At 53.3% G+C, this 21,841-nt stretch overlaps 1 protein-coding gene across 1 annotated transcript; it reads right to left on the bottom strand.

Moving 5' to 3' along the window:
- Window positions 1-554: 554 nt before the first annotated feature.
- Window positions 555-8,726, bottom strand: NCAPH (non-SMC condensin I complex subunit H). The gene is made up of 15 exons (XM_009957883.2): window positions 8,664-8,726; window positions 7,780-7,918; window positions 7,115-7,233; window positions 6,604-6,793; window positions 5,937-6,028; window positions 5,522-5,727; window positions 4,660-4,808; window positions 4,038-4,144; window positions 3,484-3,606; window positions 3,094-3,201; window positions 2,247-2,414; window positions 1,821-1,940; window positions 1,507-1,592; window positions 1,097-1,172; window positions 555-643 (listed from the first exon to the last, which is right to left on the bottom strand). The coding sequence occupies exons 1-15, from the start codon at window positions 8,709-8,711 to the stop codon at window positions 584-586; spliced, it is 1,791 nt and encodes a 596-aa protein (XP_009956185.2). The 5' UTR covers window positions 8,712-8,726; the 3' UTR covers window positions 555-583.
- Window positions 8,727-21,841: the final 13,115 nt, after the last annotated feature.

Raw genomic sequence — 21,841 nt, 5'->3', positions numbered from 1 at the left:
CCATGACTCCTGGCTCACCTTTCTTCAGGGAGCTGCCCTGCTCTTGCTGCTCCCCGACACTCGTGTTATTTTAAACTCTCACCTGTTTTGGAGTCTCCTTCTTCCCCATCTCAAAGGCCCATCTACAAAGTCTGTGGCAATTTATTGTCTTTAAGCTCAGTATAAAAGGTAAATCATTTCACGGGGTGAACAGGACTACAGGAGGAACCGGAGACATGAGTAGCAGTCAGTCCACATACTGGGAATTACAGACAGACAGTGAGCGACACACAGAGGAGCTAGCAGGCACTGGAGGTTCACAGTGAGATGGAGGAACTCCACTACACAAGACCACGGAAAGACCTGAAGGATCAAAGATGGCAGGAGCCAGGCAGGCTGAGCTGCAACCGTCCCTCTGTACAGGTCTTCGGTTTAGGTGGGATATCCTTGATTTACAAGGTCTTCCTGAGGTGCAGAGACCAGTGGGATTTCTCAGCGACGGTGCTGGGAGGAGGAAAAAAAAAAAAAATCTGCCACTGGTGAGACAGTCCAGAGCGAGCGCTGGTCGGCTGGGGCAGGCCTGGTGGCGTGCTCGGCCCAGGGCTCAGTCGCCTTGTTTCACGAGGACATCAGACAGGTCCTCTGTGCCCTCCAGCTTCAGATTCTGGGAACAGAAAAGAAAAGGTAAGTTTGACAAAGCCAGACTCTTCCCCTCCGAGGCTGAAGGCCTGGAAGAAACCCCCCCCCCCCCCTCAAGGAAGGTGCAGGACAACCCCAGCTCTCTCTGTCACCACCAGGGCACGCAAGCCCAAGGCTTCCCATCGGCTGCTGCTTCGGAGCCTGACGAGGCTTAGAACACCCCCGAGCACCAAGGTGCTCGCTGCTCTGCTGCCAGACCCAAGGACAAGGAAGGACAGACAGCAGGCAGGCTGGAAAGGCTACGAGGGCTTCACCAGGGGCTGTCCTTCCCAGCACGTTGGCTTGATTCATGGTCGCTGTCAGCCCGACACCAGGATTTAAGTCGGGAAGTCCCGGTGCGGCAAGAGAACGGCCCGGCTCCCGGTGCTTTTCACCGCACGTTTCGCCCGCTGCTCCTCCCCGTGCCCGCCGCGCTTACCTTCTCGTTGGCCAAATGCAAGAGGCAGGCGAAGGCTAAGGGGACAGAGAGGTTGGTAGCCATCACAGAAGGCAGCCTACCAAAGAGAAGGGAGGAGGTCAGGATGGCCAGAGCCCGCTGCGACCCGAGGGGTGGAGCGCGCCTGCGAGGACCAGCTCGCCGAAGATGAGCTCCTCCCCGGGGACTGGGTTTTCTCTACCTTTCCCCTCCTGCTAGTGAAGAATTTGCCAAGCTGAAAGCAACCCATAACTCCCCCAGGCAAACCCAGAGAGGGAGAGAAAAGATTTGAATTTTTTCCCCATCAGGGTCCAGTTGGCAGGTTGGAATAGACACAGAGGGGTCAGCGTTTGCCCGAGCTCAGCTGAAGCCTGTCCCCAGCCTCAGTCCAACCTTTTTGAGGGCCTCTCTACCTGTGAAGCAGTTCCTTTGTGATGCTGCTGAAGACCTTCTCTCCTGCTACCACTGAAGTGTCCTCCGCTTTCTCTGCATCTTCCATCTAGTCAGCAAAAAGACAGACGCTGCTGAGACAGACTTTGCTCCCCAGTGTTCAGAGGAAAAATCACCGCAAGTTACGCTCACTTTGTCCTCACCAACCACCCCAGGGGAGCAAGGAATTGCTGCTAAACCTGCCCAGGACTGTCTCAGCAGGGGTTAAGCGCAATTACCTGCGGGGCATTCTCTCACCCTCGGGCCTACTGAGGTATCTGGCTCCCCCTGCGCTCACCTCTGCCACTGTTTCTTTCTTCTGTCCATCATCAGTCAAGAGGTCCCACATGTTTTTCTTCAACCTCTTCATGTCCATTTTCTTGGCTGTCTTTGCATACTGAATCACGATCTTATTGACCTGAGGAAAAGAAGTCCAGGGTTAGTTGAGAGCAACTGCGCAGCAGCAGCGCTGTCCTCGATCAGGACCCCAGGAACACGATTCTCCTTGGGAACAAGGGGCAATGCTACCTTACCACTACACCTTTAATTCCCTCCTCTTACACAAGGGTCCATCTGGGAATCAAGTGCCCAGCAGCAAACCCAGGAGATCCCACAGCAGGGAAGCTGCTGTCTCGGGACTTCTAACCACACGAGGTGTCGAGAGGCTTCGCTCCAGACCTGCCCAGGGAGCAGCTCGCAGCTCGGCACCGAGGCGAGCCCTTACCTTCTGGGGCTCAGCAATGAGGTTCAGCTCGCCATACGTTGTGATATTGACATCATCGATGACCCCGTGGAGCTCGGGGTCTCGACCCTCAGGGTGGGCGGTAAGGTTGAACTCCCCTGTCTGGCCCACGAGTTGAACGGGGTCGTTGTCGTCATCGCTGTCGGCAGCCTGATGGGGATGGAATACAGCAGTGAGGCCACCCAGAGACATCTTTGAGGAGCCAGAGATGTCCTGAGGTAACAGGAGCGCCCACCTCTCAGGAGGGTGGCGATACCTGCCCACCTTCCCCGTGGAACATGTTTTTATTCAGCCTCTCCCCACGGCGCTCGAGCTGGGCTAAGGCTGAACCCAAGGGAGATCTAGAGCTCAGACTATCAAACCTGACTGTCCTACAGACAGCAGAGACGAAGGCTCTCCTGGCAGTGTGGGACTGGCCGAGACTTGTCACAGACACACTCGGGAGGCAGCACTGGCCTGGCAGAAAGCTGCAGTTTTGGAAGAAATCTACTTCAAGGGGAGCCCAAAGCAGCTAAGAGCAAACCAGAGATGACTGAAGAGGTGAGCAACAGCATTTACTCCTACTTTAGGGCACAGGTGCATGGAAAAGGCTGGAAGGGAGTTTCTGCAGCAAACTGAGTGGCAAACACCAAAGGCAGAGAGTTTAGTTGATGCCGTCAAGAGTGAGGGGACAGGGCTGTCTGTGTGCAGAGGCTCCCGCAGCTCTGTCATGATCTGCAGCTCCAATTCTTTTCCACTAGTAATTAATTCTGGGCACAGAGGCTTCCTAAATTCTTCTCATCACATATCAAACATGGGCAACAGGGAGAAACCTTCTCGTTTCAGTTACCTGCAGCGCAGGGCAGAAATTGGAGGTGTCGTTGGGGTTGTTGTAATCGTACTCGCCGATCTCATCTTCGTGATCCAACGAGCTGCGTGGCTCAGACGTCCTGTAGAACTAGGGCCAGAAGACCAGGGGTCAGGAAAGGCACAACTCTTAAATACTTCTCCAAGCCTTGTTCCTTCATCACCTCTCCTTTTTCCCAGCCTGCTGGTCCTTCCTCCTCCTCGCACCCCAGCCCTCTAGCAAGCCCCTTGTAAAGCACAACAGCCACAAGCGGGTTAGTTCAGCGAGAGACCTGCTGGCCCCGAGGAGCATCCTGAAGCACTTCAAGCATTTGGCGAAGAGCGGGTTTGCGCAGGGAACGGTGGCCACCAAGCTTTTAGAGAAGACTCTTACCTTGACAGCTGGTTTGAGGAACAGCTGGAGAATGTTGGCAGGGTCATAGTTGAAGTCTGTGGGAAGTGTGGTGCTCTTCACATTCTGGCTTTCCAGAATGGATTTGGCTAGAGTTACAGATGCCTGGGGAAGGTAATGAATACCATTACCCATGAGCTACCCACTACTTGGAAGATTAGTGCACAAATAAGGGCTTTGAGCGCCGGTCTTTGTCTGAAAGGGGGCAAGTTCTGAGATGCCTCCAAAGAGGAGTTCCACACCGGTCCAGTCAGTGCACCCGGTGGCTTCTGCGCAGCACCCTGGGACACACGGCTGGACCTGCAGGGTCTCTTTGACTGACAGGGTATAAACCAGGAAGAATCCAGGCTGATTCTCCACCCCAAGGTCAGTAAAATTCTCTACTTGTAGTCCAAAGACCCTGCACCAAGGAACAGACGTGATGTTGGGTTGACAGGGCCAGTTTCACAGGAGCATGAGATGAGCCATCTGCAGGAGACGGTTCCAAGACGCACTGAGATCAGCAGAAGAGAAAGAGGCAGGAACTCAGCACGTACCTTGGTCTTACGGAAATGCACCTCAAAGTCAACATCCTCATCAAAGTTCACTTCAAACGCTTTCTTTGCATTCCTTTTCTTGGTCTCTTTTCCAGAGTCAGCTTCTGCTGCAGAAAGGAAGGAAACTGTCAGTGCTCTGCGACAGAGAAAGGCCAACAAGCTCCCTCCTAACTCGAGCATCTGCTCCATGCAGAAAGGTCACCTACAAGGACTTTTCCCTCTGTTTTGGGAAAAGGATAGGAGTTGTTCTTGGCTTCGTGTTTTAAAGGGATCGGAACCTTTTCATAGAAGCAGAAAGTGTCATTTAATCTTCAGGTGGGAAACAACAGCAGGAGCTGTATTAGTGCTAGTACCTCCTCTTGCTGCAGTGAGAGACACCCCCTCACCTCTGGGCGTCATTAACAAACCCAACAACAAAGCGTTAAGACACCAAAGGATCCGCACGTGACGGAGCCTTCCCGGCCTCTGAACTCAGTCCTGCTTCCCACCTGGCTGGAAAAGAGCCACGTGGGCTTGTCCCCTTCTTTACTGTCCCCCCTTTAGGATTCAGATGCCACCCATCTCCAAAGGGAAGCAGGACCTGGCAGCAGCCACGTGCGAGCCGCTGTCTCTAAGTACGTACATTTGTGTCGAGGTCTGAAACGCCAGTGCTCCGGGCCAGCCCACATTGACAGAGTGCGGGGACTGAAGTAGGAGTATTCGCCCGGTTTCATGGAGAGGTGAAGGCACAAGGTCCCGATGTCTCCCTCTCCGAGAGGAACCTCGTCGATTCTGGGAAGAGCACACGAGTTGCTCAGCCACATCCTCAAGCAGGGCCCGAGCATGCAGTTCGTACCCAGACCAGCTCTGCCCCCTGCCCGCGGGCGGGTGGGACTCCCGCTGTTTAAGAGGGGAACGGTACTGGGGGTGCTGCGCTGTCGAGGCTGCTGCGAACCCAGAGGTGGGTGTGCCAAAGGGCAGGCCAAAAAGTGGAGAGCAGGGCGAGCGGACGAGGAATTGCTCTGGGGAAACGTGACCGTACGAGAGGGGAGAGATTACGGTAACGCACCCCTGGGTGCACCCAAAACCCAAGCAGAAAGCAAGCCAGGGCCAGATGGGTAACGCGCCCCTGGGTGCACCCAGAACCCGAGCAGAAAGCAAGCCATGGCCAGATGGGTAACGCACCCCTGGGTGCACCCAGAACCCGAGCAGAAAGCAAGCCATGGCCAGATGGGTAACGCACCCCTGGGTGCACCCAGAACCCGAGCAGAAAGCAAGCCATGGCCAGATGGGTAACGCACCCCTGGGTGCACCCAAAACCCGGGCAGAAAGCAAGCCAGGGCCAGATGGGTAACGCACCCCTAGGTGCACCCAAAACCCGAGCAGAAAGCAAGCCATGGCCAGATGGGAAACGTGCACCCAGTAAACGAAAGATTTCCCAGAGAGCTGCCAGAAGTTGCCCCTTGCGATGAAAGCAAAGCTATAGCTTTGCAGCGACTACTTACCTCTCGCTCTGGTGGACTGTTCCGAAGGAGGTGAGGTTTTCTGTGAATTCCCCAATCTTGTCTGCTGCTGTATTCCCGGGAGAGTCACAATGGAAGTCGTCATCGGGCAGGGTGGGAACACAGTCTTCCCCATCGCTGTCGATCTCCGCGTCGATGTCAAACACTTGGTCGCTCTTCTTAAATTTGTCCAACAGGGCTGACACTGACTGTAGGAGAAGCACAGAATGGTTTGGGGGGGAAGGGACCTTAAAGATCACCTCCTTCAGAAGAAGGTGCTCCGGAAAATAATCCTGCAAGGCTGTCGGCGGCCCTGCAGCGCAACGTCCCGCTGCCCTGCGGATCTCGGAGCTCGCTCTGGGGGTGAGCACAGAACGCAGCTCAGGTACCCCACCTGGCCCGGAGCTAACAACCATACCTCACCGTGGGATTCGGCATCCCACTCTGTAAACTGGAAACCAGCCAGCGAAGAGCAGATGGGGCGTTTTTCAATGCACTGCGCTAACAGGGCTAGAGACAAAGAGAGAAAGGGGGAAGAGATGAGATATAGGATGAAGCAACCAGCACCTAAAACAAGTGCCTGGCACGAAATCATTCTTAAAGCCCCATAGGTAGGCGGCCCTTCTTGCACGCAGGGTGACACAGGGCTCACTGCAAAAGCAGTCGGGCTCCTTTCTCAGCAGAAAGGGAGCGTTCAACTGCTGCCCTAACTCGAGGGTGGGCATAATGCTGGGAATCTTATCAGAGCAGCGGGGTTTGGCAGTACACGCAGCTCATGATGCTCATAAGAAGGTCAGGCCTTAACCTGGAGCACGCTAACCTCAACTGCTGCACAGCTCCGTTGCTGTGTGACAGATCTGCCGGAGGTGAAGCTACACGTGGTGATCTAAAACCTGCCAAGGTCCTGTTTTTCTAGCAACCGCTCTCAGCTGGAGCAGAATCAGAGCCACGGTGCCACAGGGTAGCCAAGCAGGGAACAAAAGCACAAGTCAAGCTGGCCGAGACCAAAAGGAGCACGTGTGGGAGATGAAAGGGATCGAAAGGTCTGGATGGGCCCCCCCCCCACCCCCCGCCTTAGCACTCACGCTTTAAATCCATCACTTCCACAGGATCAGAGTTCGGCAGCGCGAGTGTCTCTGAAGAAGGGAGAGGCACGATCTTGGAGTCAAAAAGGAGCTCGCTGTGGCAGCTTTGGGTATGCAGCGTGGTGAGGAAAATGCCAGCTGTGCTGCACTCATCAAAAGACGCGACTGTTTTCTGGAACATGGGATCAATCTGCAGGTATGGAATGAAGCAGAGAATCAAGGAACGGAGCCAACCGAGGGGGGGTGAAGCAGGTCTCTGCAGGAGACTTCGAAGCACAGATCTGAAGGGAGAACGACCCACACGTCATCTTCAGCAAGGGGAGAGCTCTCACAGGAGGAACATCCGTGACCGGGAACAACCTTGCTGTAACAGCAGAATTCACGGACGTGCACGTGAACGTCAGAGCCCGCGAGAGGAACGCACAGTGAGAATAGAAATGAGAAAGACGAGGCGACATTTCCTTTCCTCCACCAGAACGGCGCTGCCACAGCAGCCCCCCCCTCCACCCACCTCACACCGGCGGTTAGCCTCCGACACGTTGATGTTATTCAGGTTCTGCTCGATGGTTTTGAAGGAGGTTTTTTTCTTTGCCTGAACTTTCCCGACAGCCTCAGGAGCTGGATTGTCTTCTAAAAGGAAAAGAAGAACGAGTTACACTTAGAAAACTTGCTAAAATAGCCTCAGGAGGGATGGCACAACTTCTCTTTCAGTTTGTCCAACAAACACGAAAACCCCGTGGGGATGAAGTTACCCAGGTAGGCAGCTATAGCATGAACCACCAACGTTTCATTGGCTGGATGCTGCACTTCCTCAGATCGACTCGATTTTATCTGAACAGCACCTTTTTGTTTCAAAGCCAGGGACGGCAAAGAGCGGGGCGCCTCATTCGTGACGTTTCAGATTAGGCCACCCTTGGTTTGCGTTTAAATCCGACGGGCCAAATCGCTGAATGACAGGATTGAGGAAGAAATTCAGGTTCTCATCTCAAACCTCCCTGCTCAAGCGCCCGGGCAAACAAATTTGGGATTTCCCAGCCCTCGAAAAATGAAGTTAGGGGTGCTCTCCCAGATGTACAGGCGCTTCGAAATTCACGGGTGCTGCGTAAGTACACGGACATTTCTCTTGGGCGCAGGTGGAACGGGAAGAGCTTAACAGAAAAGGAGTGAATGGCACACCTCCTTCTGGGCTGTCCACGTTTTTCGTAGGTGCCAAGTCCTTGCCCAAGCCTCCGAGAACTTTGTACGTATCCGCATGGACCGCATCCACGCGCACGGCGTAAATCTTCGCGCTGGCATCGAGCGTGCCAGCCGCGACCTGACAGGGGGGACAAAGTTAGTTAGCAAGGAGAAAGTTCTGATCTAGAAGAGGCAAACGCAGAAGACAAGCTGCAGACCCGAATTTCTGAACGCTCTGTATTACAAAGCAAAACTGTGAACATCTGCAGAAGGATTTATTCTGAAACCTAATGAAGTCAAAAGAGGGGAAGTGCAGGAGATTTTCAGAAGGCCAAGAACCACCTGCTGAAAACCTGTGCACTGTTTCCCATCCCTTCCTCAGTCTCACCAACCATAGGACAGCTAGTTCAGGGGTTCCTTGAGGCCACGGCCAGAAGCCCCACCATTTGTTCACTCATCCACGAACTCAGATCTCCCTCCTAGCAGCAGTCAACTATTATAGTGAGTAAGTCTTTGCCCTGGCAAGTTCCATCCCGGATCAAAATCAGACCGGGAGTCAGCCACACTAACTTCCTTTCTTTTCCAGCCTTGTCTTCTTACTGGTCTTAACACCCAGTGTGTACCTCAGTAGCCTCACAAGTCTTACTTTTAAACAAGCTCTCCTTCTGAAGGACCATAACTGAAAGAATTCAGCCTTTAATTTCTGTGGTACAGAAGGACTCAACACCGTAGGATTCTGCTGTGCTGCCTCTACCAGTTATTTTTAGTGGCAGTAACCAGCTCAGTTACTTTAGCATTCTTGGAGGTTTGTTATTGACTAAAACTGAGGCTGAATGCCAGTCAGAAAGAAAGCATCACCGTGACCAGGCAGCGATTCCTCTCACCTTGAAGTTGGTCAGTTCAGAGTCCTTCTGTTTCAGGACTTGGGTCATATAGTCTATCAGGTGTAAGCCAAAAGCATTCTTCGTGGTGATTTTCTGAAACAAAGCACAGCTCAGAACTGATCCCCTGGCCCACGACACCCATCAACACTCTCTGAACCCTCATCCCGCGGGGGTATTCCCCGCAGGATACGCTCCGTGCCACGTCCTGCTTTGTTACTACTGGGAAGGCAGCAAGAGAAGCCCAGATTTGGCCGTGGCTCGGATCAGGGAGGTGGCTCAGAGGGTTTGGGAGAAAAATAACCGCGTAGCCAAGGCTCAAGGAGTTTAAAATCCCTCCTGGACTTGCAACAGCTGCCAGACAGAGGCGGTGTGAGAGGGGCCGGGGTCAGGAGCCCTCCGCGACTCACGTTCTCGGTGGAGAGCTTGATGCAGGCGCTGTAGTGGTCCGAGATCTGAGCGTTGCTCCACTGGGGGAGGGCCGGCAGCCATACCTCCGCCTGCCTGGGGGGGACACGGCGGTTTGGGGACCCTCCTCCTCCTCCTCCTCCTCCCCCCAACTCCTCCCCCCGGGCCCGGCCCTACCTGGGAGCGGGTGAGGCGAGGCCCAGCGACGAGTCGGTGCTGCCGAGCTGGAGGTCGGTGGCCTTCGAGCGCCGCCGTTGCCGCCTCTCCCGTTCATCGTCGTTACCGGGGCACTCTGCCAGCACGGGGGTGCCGGTGCTGCCGCGGGGCAGCGGGGCCGGGGAGGCCGTCGGGGCCCGCCGGGGCGTCGGGGCGCTCATCCTCACGGGGGGGGCCGGGCCGGGCCGGGCCGGGCCTCACCGCCTCAGGCCCGCCGCCCCGCCTACTCCTCGCCGATGGACCAATCGACGCCGGGCTCGGCCGGCCGGCGGCCAATCGGACGAGGAGCGCTCCGCCCCGCCCATTCGGGTTTGAATCGCCGCGCGCGCCGGAAGCGCGCATGCGCCCGGCGCAACGGCTGCCGCGGGGGCGGGGCGCGGCCCCTCAGTCTGACGGCGGGCGGCGGCGGCGGCGGTCGCGTTGCCCGGGGCTCCTGTAAAGGCCGGTCGCCCTTAGGCTACCTGCCTTCCCGGCCCGGGCTTGTGCCCTGAGGGGTGCCCTTCGCCGCCGGTGGTGCCCAGGGCCCCTCTCGCAGCGGTGCAGCCGCGGGCAAAGCCCGCCTCGGAGGAAGAAGCGCCGCCAGAGCCGACCTGCCTAGGTACTGACACCCCCCCCCCCCTCCCTCTAGCCGCTGTTGGCCTTTCAGTGGTCCCCACGGCTTTTGGCACCTCGGTACTTCTGCCCCCGGAGGCCTCCGTTTGCTTCTCCTAGTCCCCCAGAGCGCCTCTCTCTGTGGAAGTGCCCCCAGGGCCGTCAGTTTGCTCTGCAGCCCCCACCCCTCCGTCCCCCGAGCGCTTCAGGTGTTTTCTGGTGGTCCCTCAACTGTTCTGTGCGCTGTTTGGTGTTCCCCAGAGCCCTCTGTGTTTGTTTCCGTGCACCCCATGGCCCTCCAGGTGTTTTTTGGTGTGTCCTGTAAGTGTTTGGTGTGCCCTGGAGCCTTCTCTCTTCAGCACTTTGTGGACTTCTTGAGTATGCCAGAGGGTTGGCAGGTGGTCTTCTGGCTTTACCGTCTCCGGCTGGGTGGTACCAGCAGCTCAGATGTTAACCATGTGCGGTGGGGGTTAGATGGCTTGGGGCAACCTCCTTGGCTTCAGCTCTGGAGCCCTCCATCCTACCCAGCACAGCATCTTCCCTCCCAGCCTGGCCCGGGAAGACTGTTCAGGGAGGGGAGGAGCAGGTCCCGGCTGGAGGTAGAGACTGGTAAGTGAGGAGCCGGTAGTGCTTCCTAAAACCGATCCCTTCTGCTGTTGGTCTGGCTCAAGGCAGCCTGTGTTTGCGTGTAGGACCCTGTGGAGACAGGAAAGCCCCCCCCTAGCTCTACCTCAGCTCTTCACCTCTCTCCCCAGCTCTCAACAGATGAGGCCAGGTTATCTGTATTGCTTTTGTTTCTCTGCGCTTACTACCAGGAGAGGTTTGCTGAGGAAAGCTGTTGCTCCTCAAATTTCCTTTTCCCAGCAGAGCTGTGGTCTGGTGTGCCCAATTCCAGCAGTCCTGCCTAACGGCACAGTGCCTGGGCTGTGGGCAGGGGAGAGCAGTCTGGGCTGAGCGATGGGCCTGAGGCCAAGCTGCATGATGGGGCAAATAAAGCTGCATGTTTTAGTTTTATAACACATCCTGTGCTGTAGAAGTGTTAGGAGAAAGTCAGATGGTTAGATGGCCCGAACCTGTGCCTGCCTTCACCATCATCATGACCCTACAGCTGGTGGGAAGAGCAGCTTCTACTCCAGTGCCACCAGCACCCGGATGAGAAGGTTTTCCAGCCTTACCAGACCAATGTTCCCAGCAGTCATTCCCCCGAGGGGGTGAAGCAGCAGCTTTCCCAGTCATTCTCGGTGGATTTAGGTACAGGGACTGTGACGCTGCTGTAGTTTGATGTCCGAGTTGTTCTCGTCTGCAAACTGTTCTTCCAGCCTGAACCACTGGATGGGGCAGGAGGCAAAGATGTGGTTTGATGGAAAAGACGCGGTTTGTTCTCAACTACATTCCTCAAGACACGGTGTTCCCTCCTGAGCCAACCCTGGCAGCAGACACCCGGCTCCCCGCACAGAGCAGCCGAGGGATCGCTCTGCCATCAGCTACTTTCTGCACTGACTCCATCCATCCCAAACATGGCAAAAGAATAAACTCCTGGGAGACTGGTGTCTACTCATAAATGCAGCTCAAGCACCCTGGAGGCCCAGGGCACTTCTAAAAGCCACGAGGTTCTGACTTATGTCGGGGGCAAAAACCCTGTAGGGCTTTTTTTGTCCTCAGATACCTTGGGGTCTGAGCAAAGGGGTCTGGCCCCTTCCCTCAGCTGCTCCAGTTGGGCCGGAATAAAATGGAGAGGCTTTAAAACCCAGGTTATGCTTTGAGGTGTGTCTTCCTGTAAGCGAAAGCCTCATAATGAAGCTTTTAATAGCTGTTGTAAATGAATTAGTATCTCCAGCTATGCATCTGAAATGAAGATGTGAAGGAACTATGAATGTTTTTTAATGTCCAAATAAATTATTCCTGCCGTGGCAATAGCAATGTGTGGTGACTGTTAGTGGTGCTGGCAAGGACAGAAATATTCATGCTCTGTTATTTAACTGGAAATTAAGAGAATGTATCATTTGGTGACAGGAACTTTTACAAATGGCTGCTCCCCCTTAGATTGGCTCCCCAGCTAATAAATCACTGGCAGGGCTTTGGGAGACTTGATTTACAACTCAGACCTGCTGATGGGTGTTTGCTGCAGGATGTGTTCCCCAGAAATCCCCTGGTAGATGGAGGTGTGCTGGGTTTCTCCTGTTCTTGGAGGGAATGCTGGAGGCTCATTGAAGGTTTGCTTTGGGAGCTGGGAAGAATGACTTACGAGGGAAAGCCGGCTGTCTGCCCACCAGGCAGCAAGCGCTGCCTGCTGTACTCCTGGTACTTTTCCACCTGCCTGCCTGCCCCGTGGCAGGGCTGGGGGAAGCTTTGGGATGCCACTGAACACTAGGGATATCTCCCAGCTGCACGCCAGTGCTGGAGGTGGGTGGGAAGTTTAGGAGAAGAGGAGGAAGGGGGGGGGGAAAGCGGTCCTGTGTGACTGCCACAGCTGCCGTGATGGACTTGAAACCTTGTCTGTCACATCCACCGGACTGCTGAGCTGCTCCGGGGGTGGGATGCGCCGACCACTCCGGACCCACAACACGGGTAGCGTAGCAACGGGGATCTGCCCCAGCTGCAAGGCTAAAAATAGAGCCGGGGAGCGTTGAACTCGCAGCCTTCTGGGGGCACTGGGACCTCTGCCCCCCCACTCTGTGAGCATCACACCTCGCCTTGACTTGGTGGGCGCTGGCCTGGGCTGCTGGAGGTTTGGTTTCCATCAGGGCTGGGTGAACCCAACGTCCCCAAGCGTCCAGGGACGCTGCTGCATGTGTGAGGTGGCTGATGCCAGGCAAGCAGGGATCTCAACTGGTGCACCCCTCCCTAGGTGACCTGTAAACTGCAGATTCTCTGGTCATTTCTGTGTGCTGGAGCAGATGCTACAGGAGCATTTATTTATTAACCCACTGGTACTATTCTTATGCAAACAACTGTAGCTCATCTCAGTCATAAAAGGCGATTTAATACCTGCTCAGCTGCTGACAGTGACTAGGAAGGGGCTTGGTTTTGGTTTTCAGTGCAGATCCTTTTTGCAGACAGCCACCCTAGGGTCAGCCTCTCCAGCTGACCTTCCCTTCCAGAGCGTGCTGTCAGCTTTCAGCCTCGCTGGTTATTGCTGCAGAGCTGCTTCTGGTCGCGCTCGTACCTCGGGGCACGAGGAAGAGGTTGAAACCTCGGAAGAGGCAAATGGTTTGATTTCTCTAAGGTCTTATTAGGAAAGCCCGTTCCTGAGCAGCCTTCCTGTGCCCTGGCTCAGCACTACGTCTACAAAGGCTATAACACGGGTGGCACTAACACAGCTTGGATTTCTTTTTCCCCGTGGAGAGCGTGGCTCTGAGTGGGGAGGCCCTGGAGGAGGCAGCGTGTGAAGCACCGTCCCACAGGGTTTCAGAGTTCAGGATGGCCCCACTGACTTCTCCCTCCGCAGGCGCCTGGCTCGTTTGCCATGAGCAGCGATGGTCTGACCTTTTGTGCTCTTATTTCTTGTGTTTTATTGCCAGGTAAAGCTCTCGTACTATAAAATCCAGGATTTCACAGACTTTGTAATGGCTGCAAGCTCAAATATAAAATTAACTCCTCAAGTGCAGCGATGTATAAATCATCGGTAGCACAGGCACAGCGTGGGCTTGCACTTCCAGCTGAGAAAAAGTCCTCAAGGTCCGGACGGAGCAATCAAGATAAGATTGCGGTGCCGAAAGCAGATGAGGGATGTGATGAGCTATAAATCCTCTGGAGCGGTTAGGGCCGGCAGCAGCAAGATGAGGCTGTGCCTCTCCCCAGCTTTGGTCTGGCTGTGCCCACGCAACGTCTCACGTTGTTCTTGGCAACTTTCCCTTACAAGCAAAGGGAAGAAAAATGGACAAGCTGGTCTGGACACAACCGCCAGCCTGCAGCCCCTGAGAATTACACTGGCAATCGTTTCTGACTGCGGGAACCCGCTGTAGAGGTGCTAGATGGACTGGCTGGGTCGGTGGCTTGTTAATTCAGCTGAATTTATTTTGTAATTTGGGACTCTTTGCGGTTTGAAACCATCATTTCAAACTAGGTGGGAGTTTGTGAATGAGGGGCTGACAGCAAGGCCAAGCTCTGCTTGGGGGAGAGGAGAGGGGGACTGGTGTACACGTGGGACCTGAATCCAGGAGGGCAAACTCGGCGGTTCCCGGGGGAAATCAGTGAGCTGTTGGGCTCTGAGTCCTTGCTAGCCAGACTGGTGTTTTCAGAGGTGCTAACGTGGGTGCTCTGCGCAGGGAGGGAAGGAAGACCGTTTGCAGAGCTTGCTTTGTCACGCTTCTCTGCCTGCACAGAGCATGGGTGAAGTCCTTGGGGAGGATTTTGTTGACAGATCTTGAGAGAGCATCTCGGACCAGAGCTGCTCTGGAGGACGTTGTCTCCATCCCCTGCATGCTCCATTCCTTTGGGCATGCCAAGTGACTCAGAAGTCCCTGGAGATGTGCCCAGTGTGCCTCTGCCGCCAGTTTTGTGGCTTTTTTTTTTTTTTGGTGCTGCTGATTAAATCCCGGTGTGGGTAGTGTCTGCCTCTGCTGTCCAGCTGTGGAACACTAGGGGATTTTGCGGGGGAGAGGCTGTAACGCTGACAATGTTAGGCCTCCAGGACAAAAATCTTAATGCAAACCATCTAACAGGGACTCTGCTTTCTGGAGGGTTATTGCTGCGGCACAGTTTGGGGATAGATATCAATCACATCTTTCAGAGACGCTTGTCTTGGTGAAGGCGGGCACGACAGGCTTTGGGGGGTGGTTGGAAGTCACGCGCGGTTTTTGTCTTCCTCTCTGAAGGTTGCGAGATACCAGAAGTGTCACCCAAGGAGGCCCGCTCCTCTGTGGGGTATGGATGCTGAAATTCCTCAATTTAAATGCAAATTTGCAGCCGTTTGATTATGCCATGCGTCAGAGAAGCTTTTGGACGGTGAACAGCTTGTAATAATCAGCTACGCATCCCTCAATACGGATATTATCTGCTGTTGTGATATCAGGGCTGCGTGCCTCTGCAGAAAGCAGAGTGGTTCAGAACAACCCTCCTTTTCCCTCTTTCTCCTTTCCCCTCCGTTGAAAATTGCTCTCATTACCTCCCCGAAACCTTTTTAATCAACCTGGACAGCACACTCTGCTTCGCAATAACAGGAATAATGTTTTTGGAGGTGCTTTGCATGGTAATGCTCTTTTCAGCCTGAAATGCCGCTATTCAGAATGACTAGGAAGGGCTTGTGTTTCTTCTTGACGCCTTGGTCTTCTGTAACCAGAATATTTCTTGTTGGGAGGCTTGTAATTGCCTGGATTTCAGCTTCCTTAGAGGAAAAGGGAAGGGGGAGAGCAGGCTCAGTGTGGCGCGGGAGTGGCGTGTTGGTTGTGGCACAGCCCAAGGGCACCTCGTCCTGGATGAGATCTCTGTCCTGGGATGTCATCCAGGACAAAGGCCTGATCTGGTGTAGCGAGAGCACGGGTCACACGGGGATTTCCTAGAACCGTCTGTGACGTGCTTCCCTGCCCATCAAATTGCTCGAGTTAATAATATTTAACTTTTAATCAAACCCATTACAGTTGTCACCACACTTGAGCATCCTATTTAAGCAGTCATCACTCTCGCCCACTCCCTTCCTTCCCTTAGGAGCTTCTCGGGTATTTGCATCTCGCTGATGCGAGGGAAAGTCCTTTTGGCGCGGTTACTGGACACCAAGAATACAAAAATGGCAGTTAATCCTCATTTCACGCTTGCAGCCAGACTGGGTTGATTTTTGAATCGCCACTGCGGGTTCTCAAATCTTTCATTAGCTACTGCTTGATTCGTTTAGTTCAGTAATAAAAAGTAATTATTTGTCTAAACAACCAGGCACTGCTGCTCCGTGGCCGATAATTCTCCACCAAGTAGCCCCGTTTGCGGTGGGGAAACCAAAATCTGCTGCAACCTGCGCAGAAATTGAAGTGGGGAGCGAATGAAGAACATGAAGAATCCACTTTCCTCCCTGTGCTTCAAACTCCAGTTGTTCCTCTTTCAGCTCCAACTTTGTCATAACGCTCTAACAGACCGTTTGGTGCTATGGAAACCCCAGTTTACACACTGGTGCATAGCTGCAAGCAATTAACTATCTTAATTTTCATTTTCTGGGGATATTTTTGACTTGTGTATTAAGCAAACATTTATGCAAAACGCTGTGGAATCCATAAATGTTAATTAAGTTGAACTTGTGTCTTTGCCATAGCAGATAATCAGATGGATGGGTTCACTGAAGTCTGTAAAACTTGCCGCGATGGCCGAGAGCAGCTATAAAAAGACACAACCGTGCCGGTGACGCCGAGGCTTCGCTCTTGGGGTGTCACCTTTAGCGTGCTCCTGCTTTCATCGGGGTTGGGGTCTTGGCTTGGCCAGATGCAGCTCCGGGGTTTGCCCCGTGAGTGACACGGGTGGGTTTTGCGGGCACGGTGGCAACCCTGCGAATGTGCCTTGCTGGGCGAGGGTACCGTGGCGTGCAACGAGTGGCAAAGGCCTCAGCTAGGGCAGGAGCGTGCTGGTGCTGGGAGGAGCTCTGCGGTCGTTCTCCAGGCTGCAAACCCAGGGAACGATCCCTTTCTCTGTCTTTCCCTTCCGTTGTAAAACAACCACCTTGAATTCTCCCCAGAGCCTCAACCCTGACCCAAACCCACCAGGTAGCTTTTGATTTTGGGGCTTTTCATAGCAGATTGTGGAAATGTGCAAACTGGGATGAACCAGGGTACGGGGAATTTGGGTTGCCCCATACCGCTTCTGCAGCACATTGCTGTGCCTGAGGAGTAATTTTTTTTACCACAAATAAGCACATTCTCGTTGCTTTTATCTAGTGTGTGTGTGCAGGTGCACTTAGGAACAGGTATGAACCCTTCTGGGAAATGCATTTGTCACGGGTTGAGGCTGGGCCGGCCACTAATGAATGACAGACGCTCTCTACTAACCCCTCTCCCCTCCCAAAAGGGAAAAGGAGAGAGAACAAGGGAGAGAGACTTTATGGTTTGGAAAAGAAAACTAAAACAGCTTTAATGGAACAATAACAATAAAAGAAAAGAAAAATAATAAGAATAAGGAAAAAAAATGAAATATATACAATATGTACAAATAGATACAAAACCAACACCGAACCCAGCTCCCCCCACCCTGATGACAATACGTCCCCACCACACCGCAGGGCTGGCACTGGGGCAGTCCCAGGCTGGACTCGGCAGCAGACAGGGATGGGATACAGGAGCTGGACTCAGGCACTGGATTCAGGGATGCACGGATCAGTCCTCCTCAGATGTCGGCCATCGAAGAAGAGAGGAAGAGACGAAGAAGAGCGAGACCCTCGTGATCTCTCAGCTTTATACTGAATATGACGTCTATGGGATGGAATACTCTGTTGGTCGGGTTTGGGTCACCTGTCCAGTTCGCTCCTCCCTGTAGGTGCGACCCTTTTCACTCCTGGCACCCCAACACGCAGAACAAGATTTAGCAGTGACCTTGGTCGCCATAAGAACAAGTCTAAGCCAGGGCCTCTCTGCATCCCGTTCCTTGGTACGGACTATAAACACCAGGCCTTATCGCTGCTGGGAGCAGTCACTGTCTGGAAAAACAGGCTGCTGTTTCAGAAAATGCTGTTAGTTAGAGGAGACTTAACTGAAAAGTTAAAGCACTAAACCAGAATTAGTTCTGATTTAGTCCAAACCAGGACAGCATTGATGCTGATAAATGAGGCTGACCCCTCGTTTGGATCTGATGTGCTGAATCCTGCTGTAAAGTGGGATCTGCTCTCAAGTTCCCGGTGCGGGGAAGCTTGGCTGGAAGCAGATGGCTGTACGAAGCACGGCACGGCAGCAGTGCGTGACACTGTTTATTCCTTCTCTTGCATGAGAAAAAGAACCCATGAAAATAAATAACAAGAGCTTAATAGGCACAGGGGACAGGACTTTTGGCAAGCGATGCCAATCAGCTGTGCCTCGGCAATGCTCCTCTAATTAAAACCTGCAAATTATAGCTGGCTGGAGCTGATTGCAAGGGCTGGCTGGGTTGGGGGCTTTGCTCTGGGAGGTGAAGCATGGCTGGTTGCTCCTTACATTCACACTTTCTCTCCCATCAAGGTGGTGAGGCCACGGATAAGCCAAGGATTGGGCTGTCTCGGTACCTGCCCCAGCGGAGCCGTGGGATTTGGGAAGTCCAAACCACAAAGCGGAGCCGAGCGCGTGAGCTGCTTCGTTGAGGGCATCGCTCTGCGTCGCAGCCGGCTGAGTAAATGTTGGCGCTGAGGCAGGATCCTCGAGTCGCGCGTCCGCTTCAGCCCCACGCGGAGAAGCCAGCGGCCGGTAAGTCCTGCCTGCGGTCGAGGAGCGATTCGAGCCTTCCCCGTGCTTTGGGAGTCGGTGATGTGCACTGGTCCCACCTCTAGGGTGGCTGAGTTCTGAGGTGTAGAGTGGCGAAACTTCAGCGCACACCCCTCCCGTGGAAGCTCCCCCCAAACCCGCTGGTTGCCTTTCACCCCTCTTTTCACCCAGTTTCGGCTTTGCCACCTTTCGCTGCTCCTCCTCCCGCTCCCCCCAAGCTACCTGCCTGTCATCATTGTGGGCTAATTAACTGGTTGCAACGTGGTCTCACAAAAAAAACATTTATTTATGAAAATCCATTTGGACAAACCCGACGATCAGAGAGAGGCAGTTTTGGGGAGGAGGGTTGGACTTTTTCTCGGTAGAGATGCTACAATGGGAACATCTTCACAGAAAGCTCCTATCAGCTGCCCCGCACACTAAATACCAAACCCCAGCCGTACGTCGCAGCCCTTCTCGTCCCCTCGCTCCCCTCCTGGCCCTGACTGTATCATATTGCACAGAATCAGGAGCCTTTTTGTCTGGGGTGGAAAGTTTTAAGAGCAGAGACACCCTGAGAGTCATCTCTCATCCCCAGCTGCTCTTGGGACTCACTGTCCCTTCTCTGTGGTGCCGTGACCGCCGTGTTTAACTGATGACTGTGATTTAGCTTCCAGCAGAGATGGTATTTTGGGTGGATATACCACAGGAAAAGGGGCTATTTGCGTGTTAAACTTGGCATCATAGCTACTGTATTAATTATTCAGCTGGAGACAGGTTGTTGGGGCAGGATGGTGTGTTCAGTAGATTAGGAACGGATTCCTGAAGCCTGAGAGGCGTGTTTGTGTTTAATTATTATTATTTTAATGGTAAGCAAAAGCTAGGAGCTCTTGGGCTGGGTGCTTTGGTTGTGTGATCTCACAGGAGGGCTCTGCTAGGACACAGCAAGCTGAAAAAAAAAAACCCCGACAGCTGTCAGCCCCGTGGAAATACGCGGCCGATAGCGGATGTTTTGCTTCCACCCCGAGTCACTACCTGTTGGCAGATGTGGCGTGTGCCTCTGGGCCGAGCAGCGACTGCATCCCTCAAGGGACAACAAAATAAAACCGCTAATGAAGACAAGTGGTGGGTGGGAAGCCTTTTGCACATCTACTGGCCGTCCCGTTACAAGCACTAGAAACAACGGGGATGGGTACCGGCTGCTGCGCGTTGACTTCCACGTTTGCAAAACTGCGGAATTTTTCGGGTGAGCAGGCTCTTGTTTGGCTTTTGCTGGTGGGAGCTAAATGGTTATGCATGAAATGGGGTGTAAACGTCGTATTTTGGAGCAATTGAGCAGACCTCGAGGTATACGTGGAGACGGGGATTTGCTGCTCCGTGCTCTCGCTGGGAGCTAGGTGGGAAAAGCGATTTCTGAGTGCCAGGAAGCAAACGTGAGCTGCTGTCAATCCCCTGGGGGTGAGGAGATGGCTTCAGGCTGGGATCTGGGTTTCAGAGCTCCCTTCTGCAATGGTTTTGGCTTGGAGTGCGTTGTAATTGGGCTTAGGCAGCTCCCCTTAATGATGGTGGGAGTAATCTGTGTGCCTCCAAGGAGGAGATGGCAAAGGGATGTGTGCAGACCTGCTGAGTGATTTTCTCCAGATGCTATTATTTTGCATTTCAGAGAGCCAGGAAAGAGACAAAGAAACTGTCTTGCTTTGCAATTGAATTTCTAATCGGAGATCTGCAAGCAAACCAGGGAAACAGGCTTAATAAACCAGAAAAAGCCTCTGAAATACAGCTAACCTGTCTGAAAGGAGAGCTGGAAATAGCACAGAGACTGGACTCACCGTGCAGTTAGGTGTCCCATCCCCAAGCTTGGGCAGAGGCATCTTGTTTTAGGCTTTTTGGTCTTCAAAAGAAGACTTCTCTGTGGCTTTTGCATGCAAAGAGCATGCCTAGCTTGGTGAAGCCAGCTCATGTTGCATGACGCATGTCATGTGTGTGGACGTGGATCTCACCCAAACCCCTCATCTTGCAGGTTGGCCTAGATCCTAAATGTGAAAAGAGCCTCGTCTCTGTTCCTGCCTCCACTGATAAAATAACTCAGCACTTGGAGGGGAGAAAGGAAAACCCAGGTTTGGGCTTGTTGTACCCATTTACACAGAACACTTTGGTTTTCCTGCATTGCTCCCCGTCTGCTGAATGATCCCTTGACACGTTCCCAGCCGCTTGCGCATCCCAGGCAGGCTCCGCTGCGATCCTTGGCACTGTTTGTAACGGGTGGGAATTCTTCCCACTTTATTTCAAGAGAGAGCTTTCTACAAGATGCACAAGAAGCATTTCAGGCTGTAAACTGTCAGCTCGAATTGAAGTCTCCACGCACGCCCTTGGGGTTTCAAGCTGAGCGCTGCTTTTGAGAAGACACTTGTCGTTTCCCTGCACATCTCATGATCACAGCATCCTTGGGGCATAAAACACGGAGGACAAAAGGGCAGCGTGGTTATTTAAATATATATATATATACACACACACACAAATATCTTTTTTTTTTTGTCCCTAAGTGCTGACTTCTGTTTGCTCACCACCTGACACAAACTCTTGTGCGCGGGGTGTATGGAGCAGATCTCTGCTTGCCTCATGCGTCTCTCTGGACCGTTTTGAGATATTTGGTTTCACTTAAATTTTGAATTTGGGTTGGCAGCTGGGTTTAAATCAGAATTTGGCTCTGGTTTGTAGCACCTTCTCGTGTATTGGCAGCACAGCTCCTGTGGAGTTGGTAGGAAAAGTTTCCTAGTCCAACCCTTGCGTTAAAACCCTTGCCATCGCCCATCCCTTCGGTCGCCGCTGCCTGGGGCCTGGTGGTTTTCTGCAGAACCAAATCCCCGGGCAGGCTTGTGCCGTTCCCCCTCCTCCACGCCGCAGGGTTGTGGGAGGCAACGGCAAGGGAATACGTCTTAAGGCGACAAGAATGGTGAGAAGTGGAAGTTTAAGCAGGGGAAAAAAATAGCGTATTCCAGCGTGTGCGTGAAGCACGTGGCTGGTTGTAAAGTCACGTAGTCGCAGCCGTCGGGAAGAGCGTGGAAGCGGCTGGAAGAGCTGCTCCTCGCTGATGGCACTTGGCAGGATTTTGGGTGAAAACGAAGATGGTCATTCTGGTCAATCCGGTTTTGCAGCCGTTTTGTTGCTCTTGGATCCATCTATTTGCTCATTCATTTAATTTCTGCTGGAGTCACCGCTTAAATAGGTGTATTTTTATCTCCAAGAACCGTTGTGGCTGGGGATTTATTAATGACAAGATCTTCCAACAGCCATTTGCGAGGCTGAAGGGTTGAAAAGCTCCAAAAGTCATCTCTGCTTTGCTTTCAGAAATCGCTGTGTGCTCAGCAGGGTCTGAGGTTCAGCTGCTCTAAAATGAGTGAGCAGTTTCCTTGCCCTGTCCAAATCTGTCACGCATCTCTCCAGTGTTTCTGTCTTGCAGTGAATCCATTTGAGGAGTCTGATTCCTACGCCAAACGTGAGAGTTTGGACCAGCAGCAAGGATCAGTCGATACAACTGCCCCCAAATTGCCCCCAAACTTGTGGGTTTGTTCCCAACAAGCCAAGTTTGCCCATTTCTCATTTTATTTCCTTTTTTTTTTTTTC

This window comes from Leptosomus discolor, chromosome 23 (genome assembly GCF_034619465.1).
Source record: "Leptosomus discolor isolate bLepDis1 chromosome 23, bLepDis1.hap2, whole genome shotgun sequence".
Lineage (NCBI taxonomy): Eukaryota > Metazoa > Chordata > Aves > Leptosomiformes > Leptosomidae > Leptosomus > Leptosomus discolor.
The sequence above is the reverse complement of the archived record's forward strand: the minus strand, read 5'-3'. Positions and strand labels throughout refer to the sequence as shown.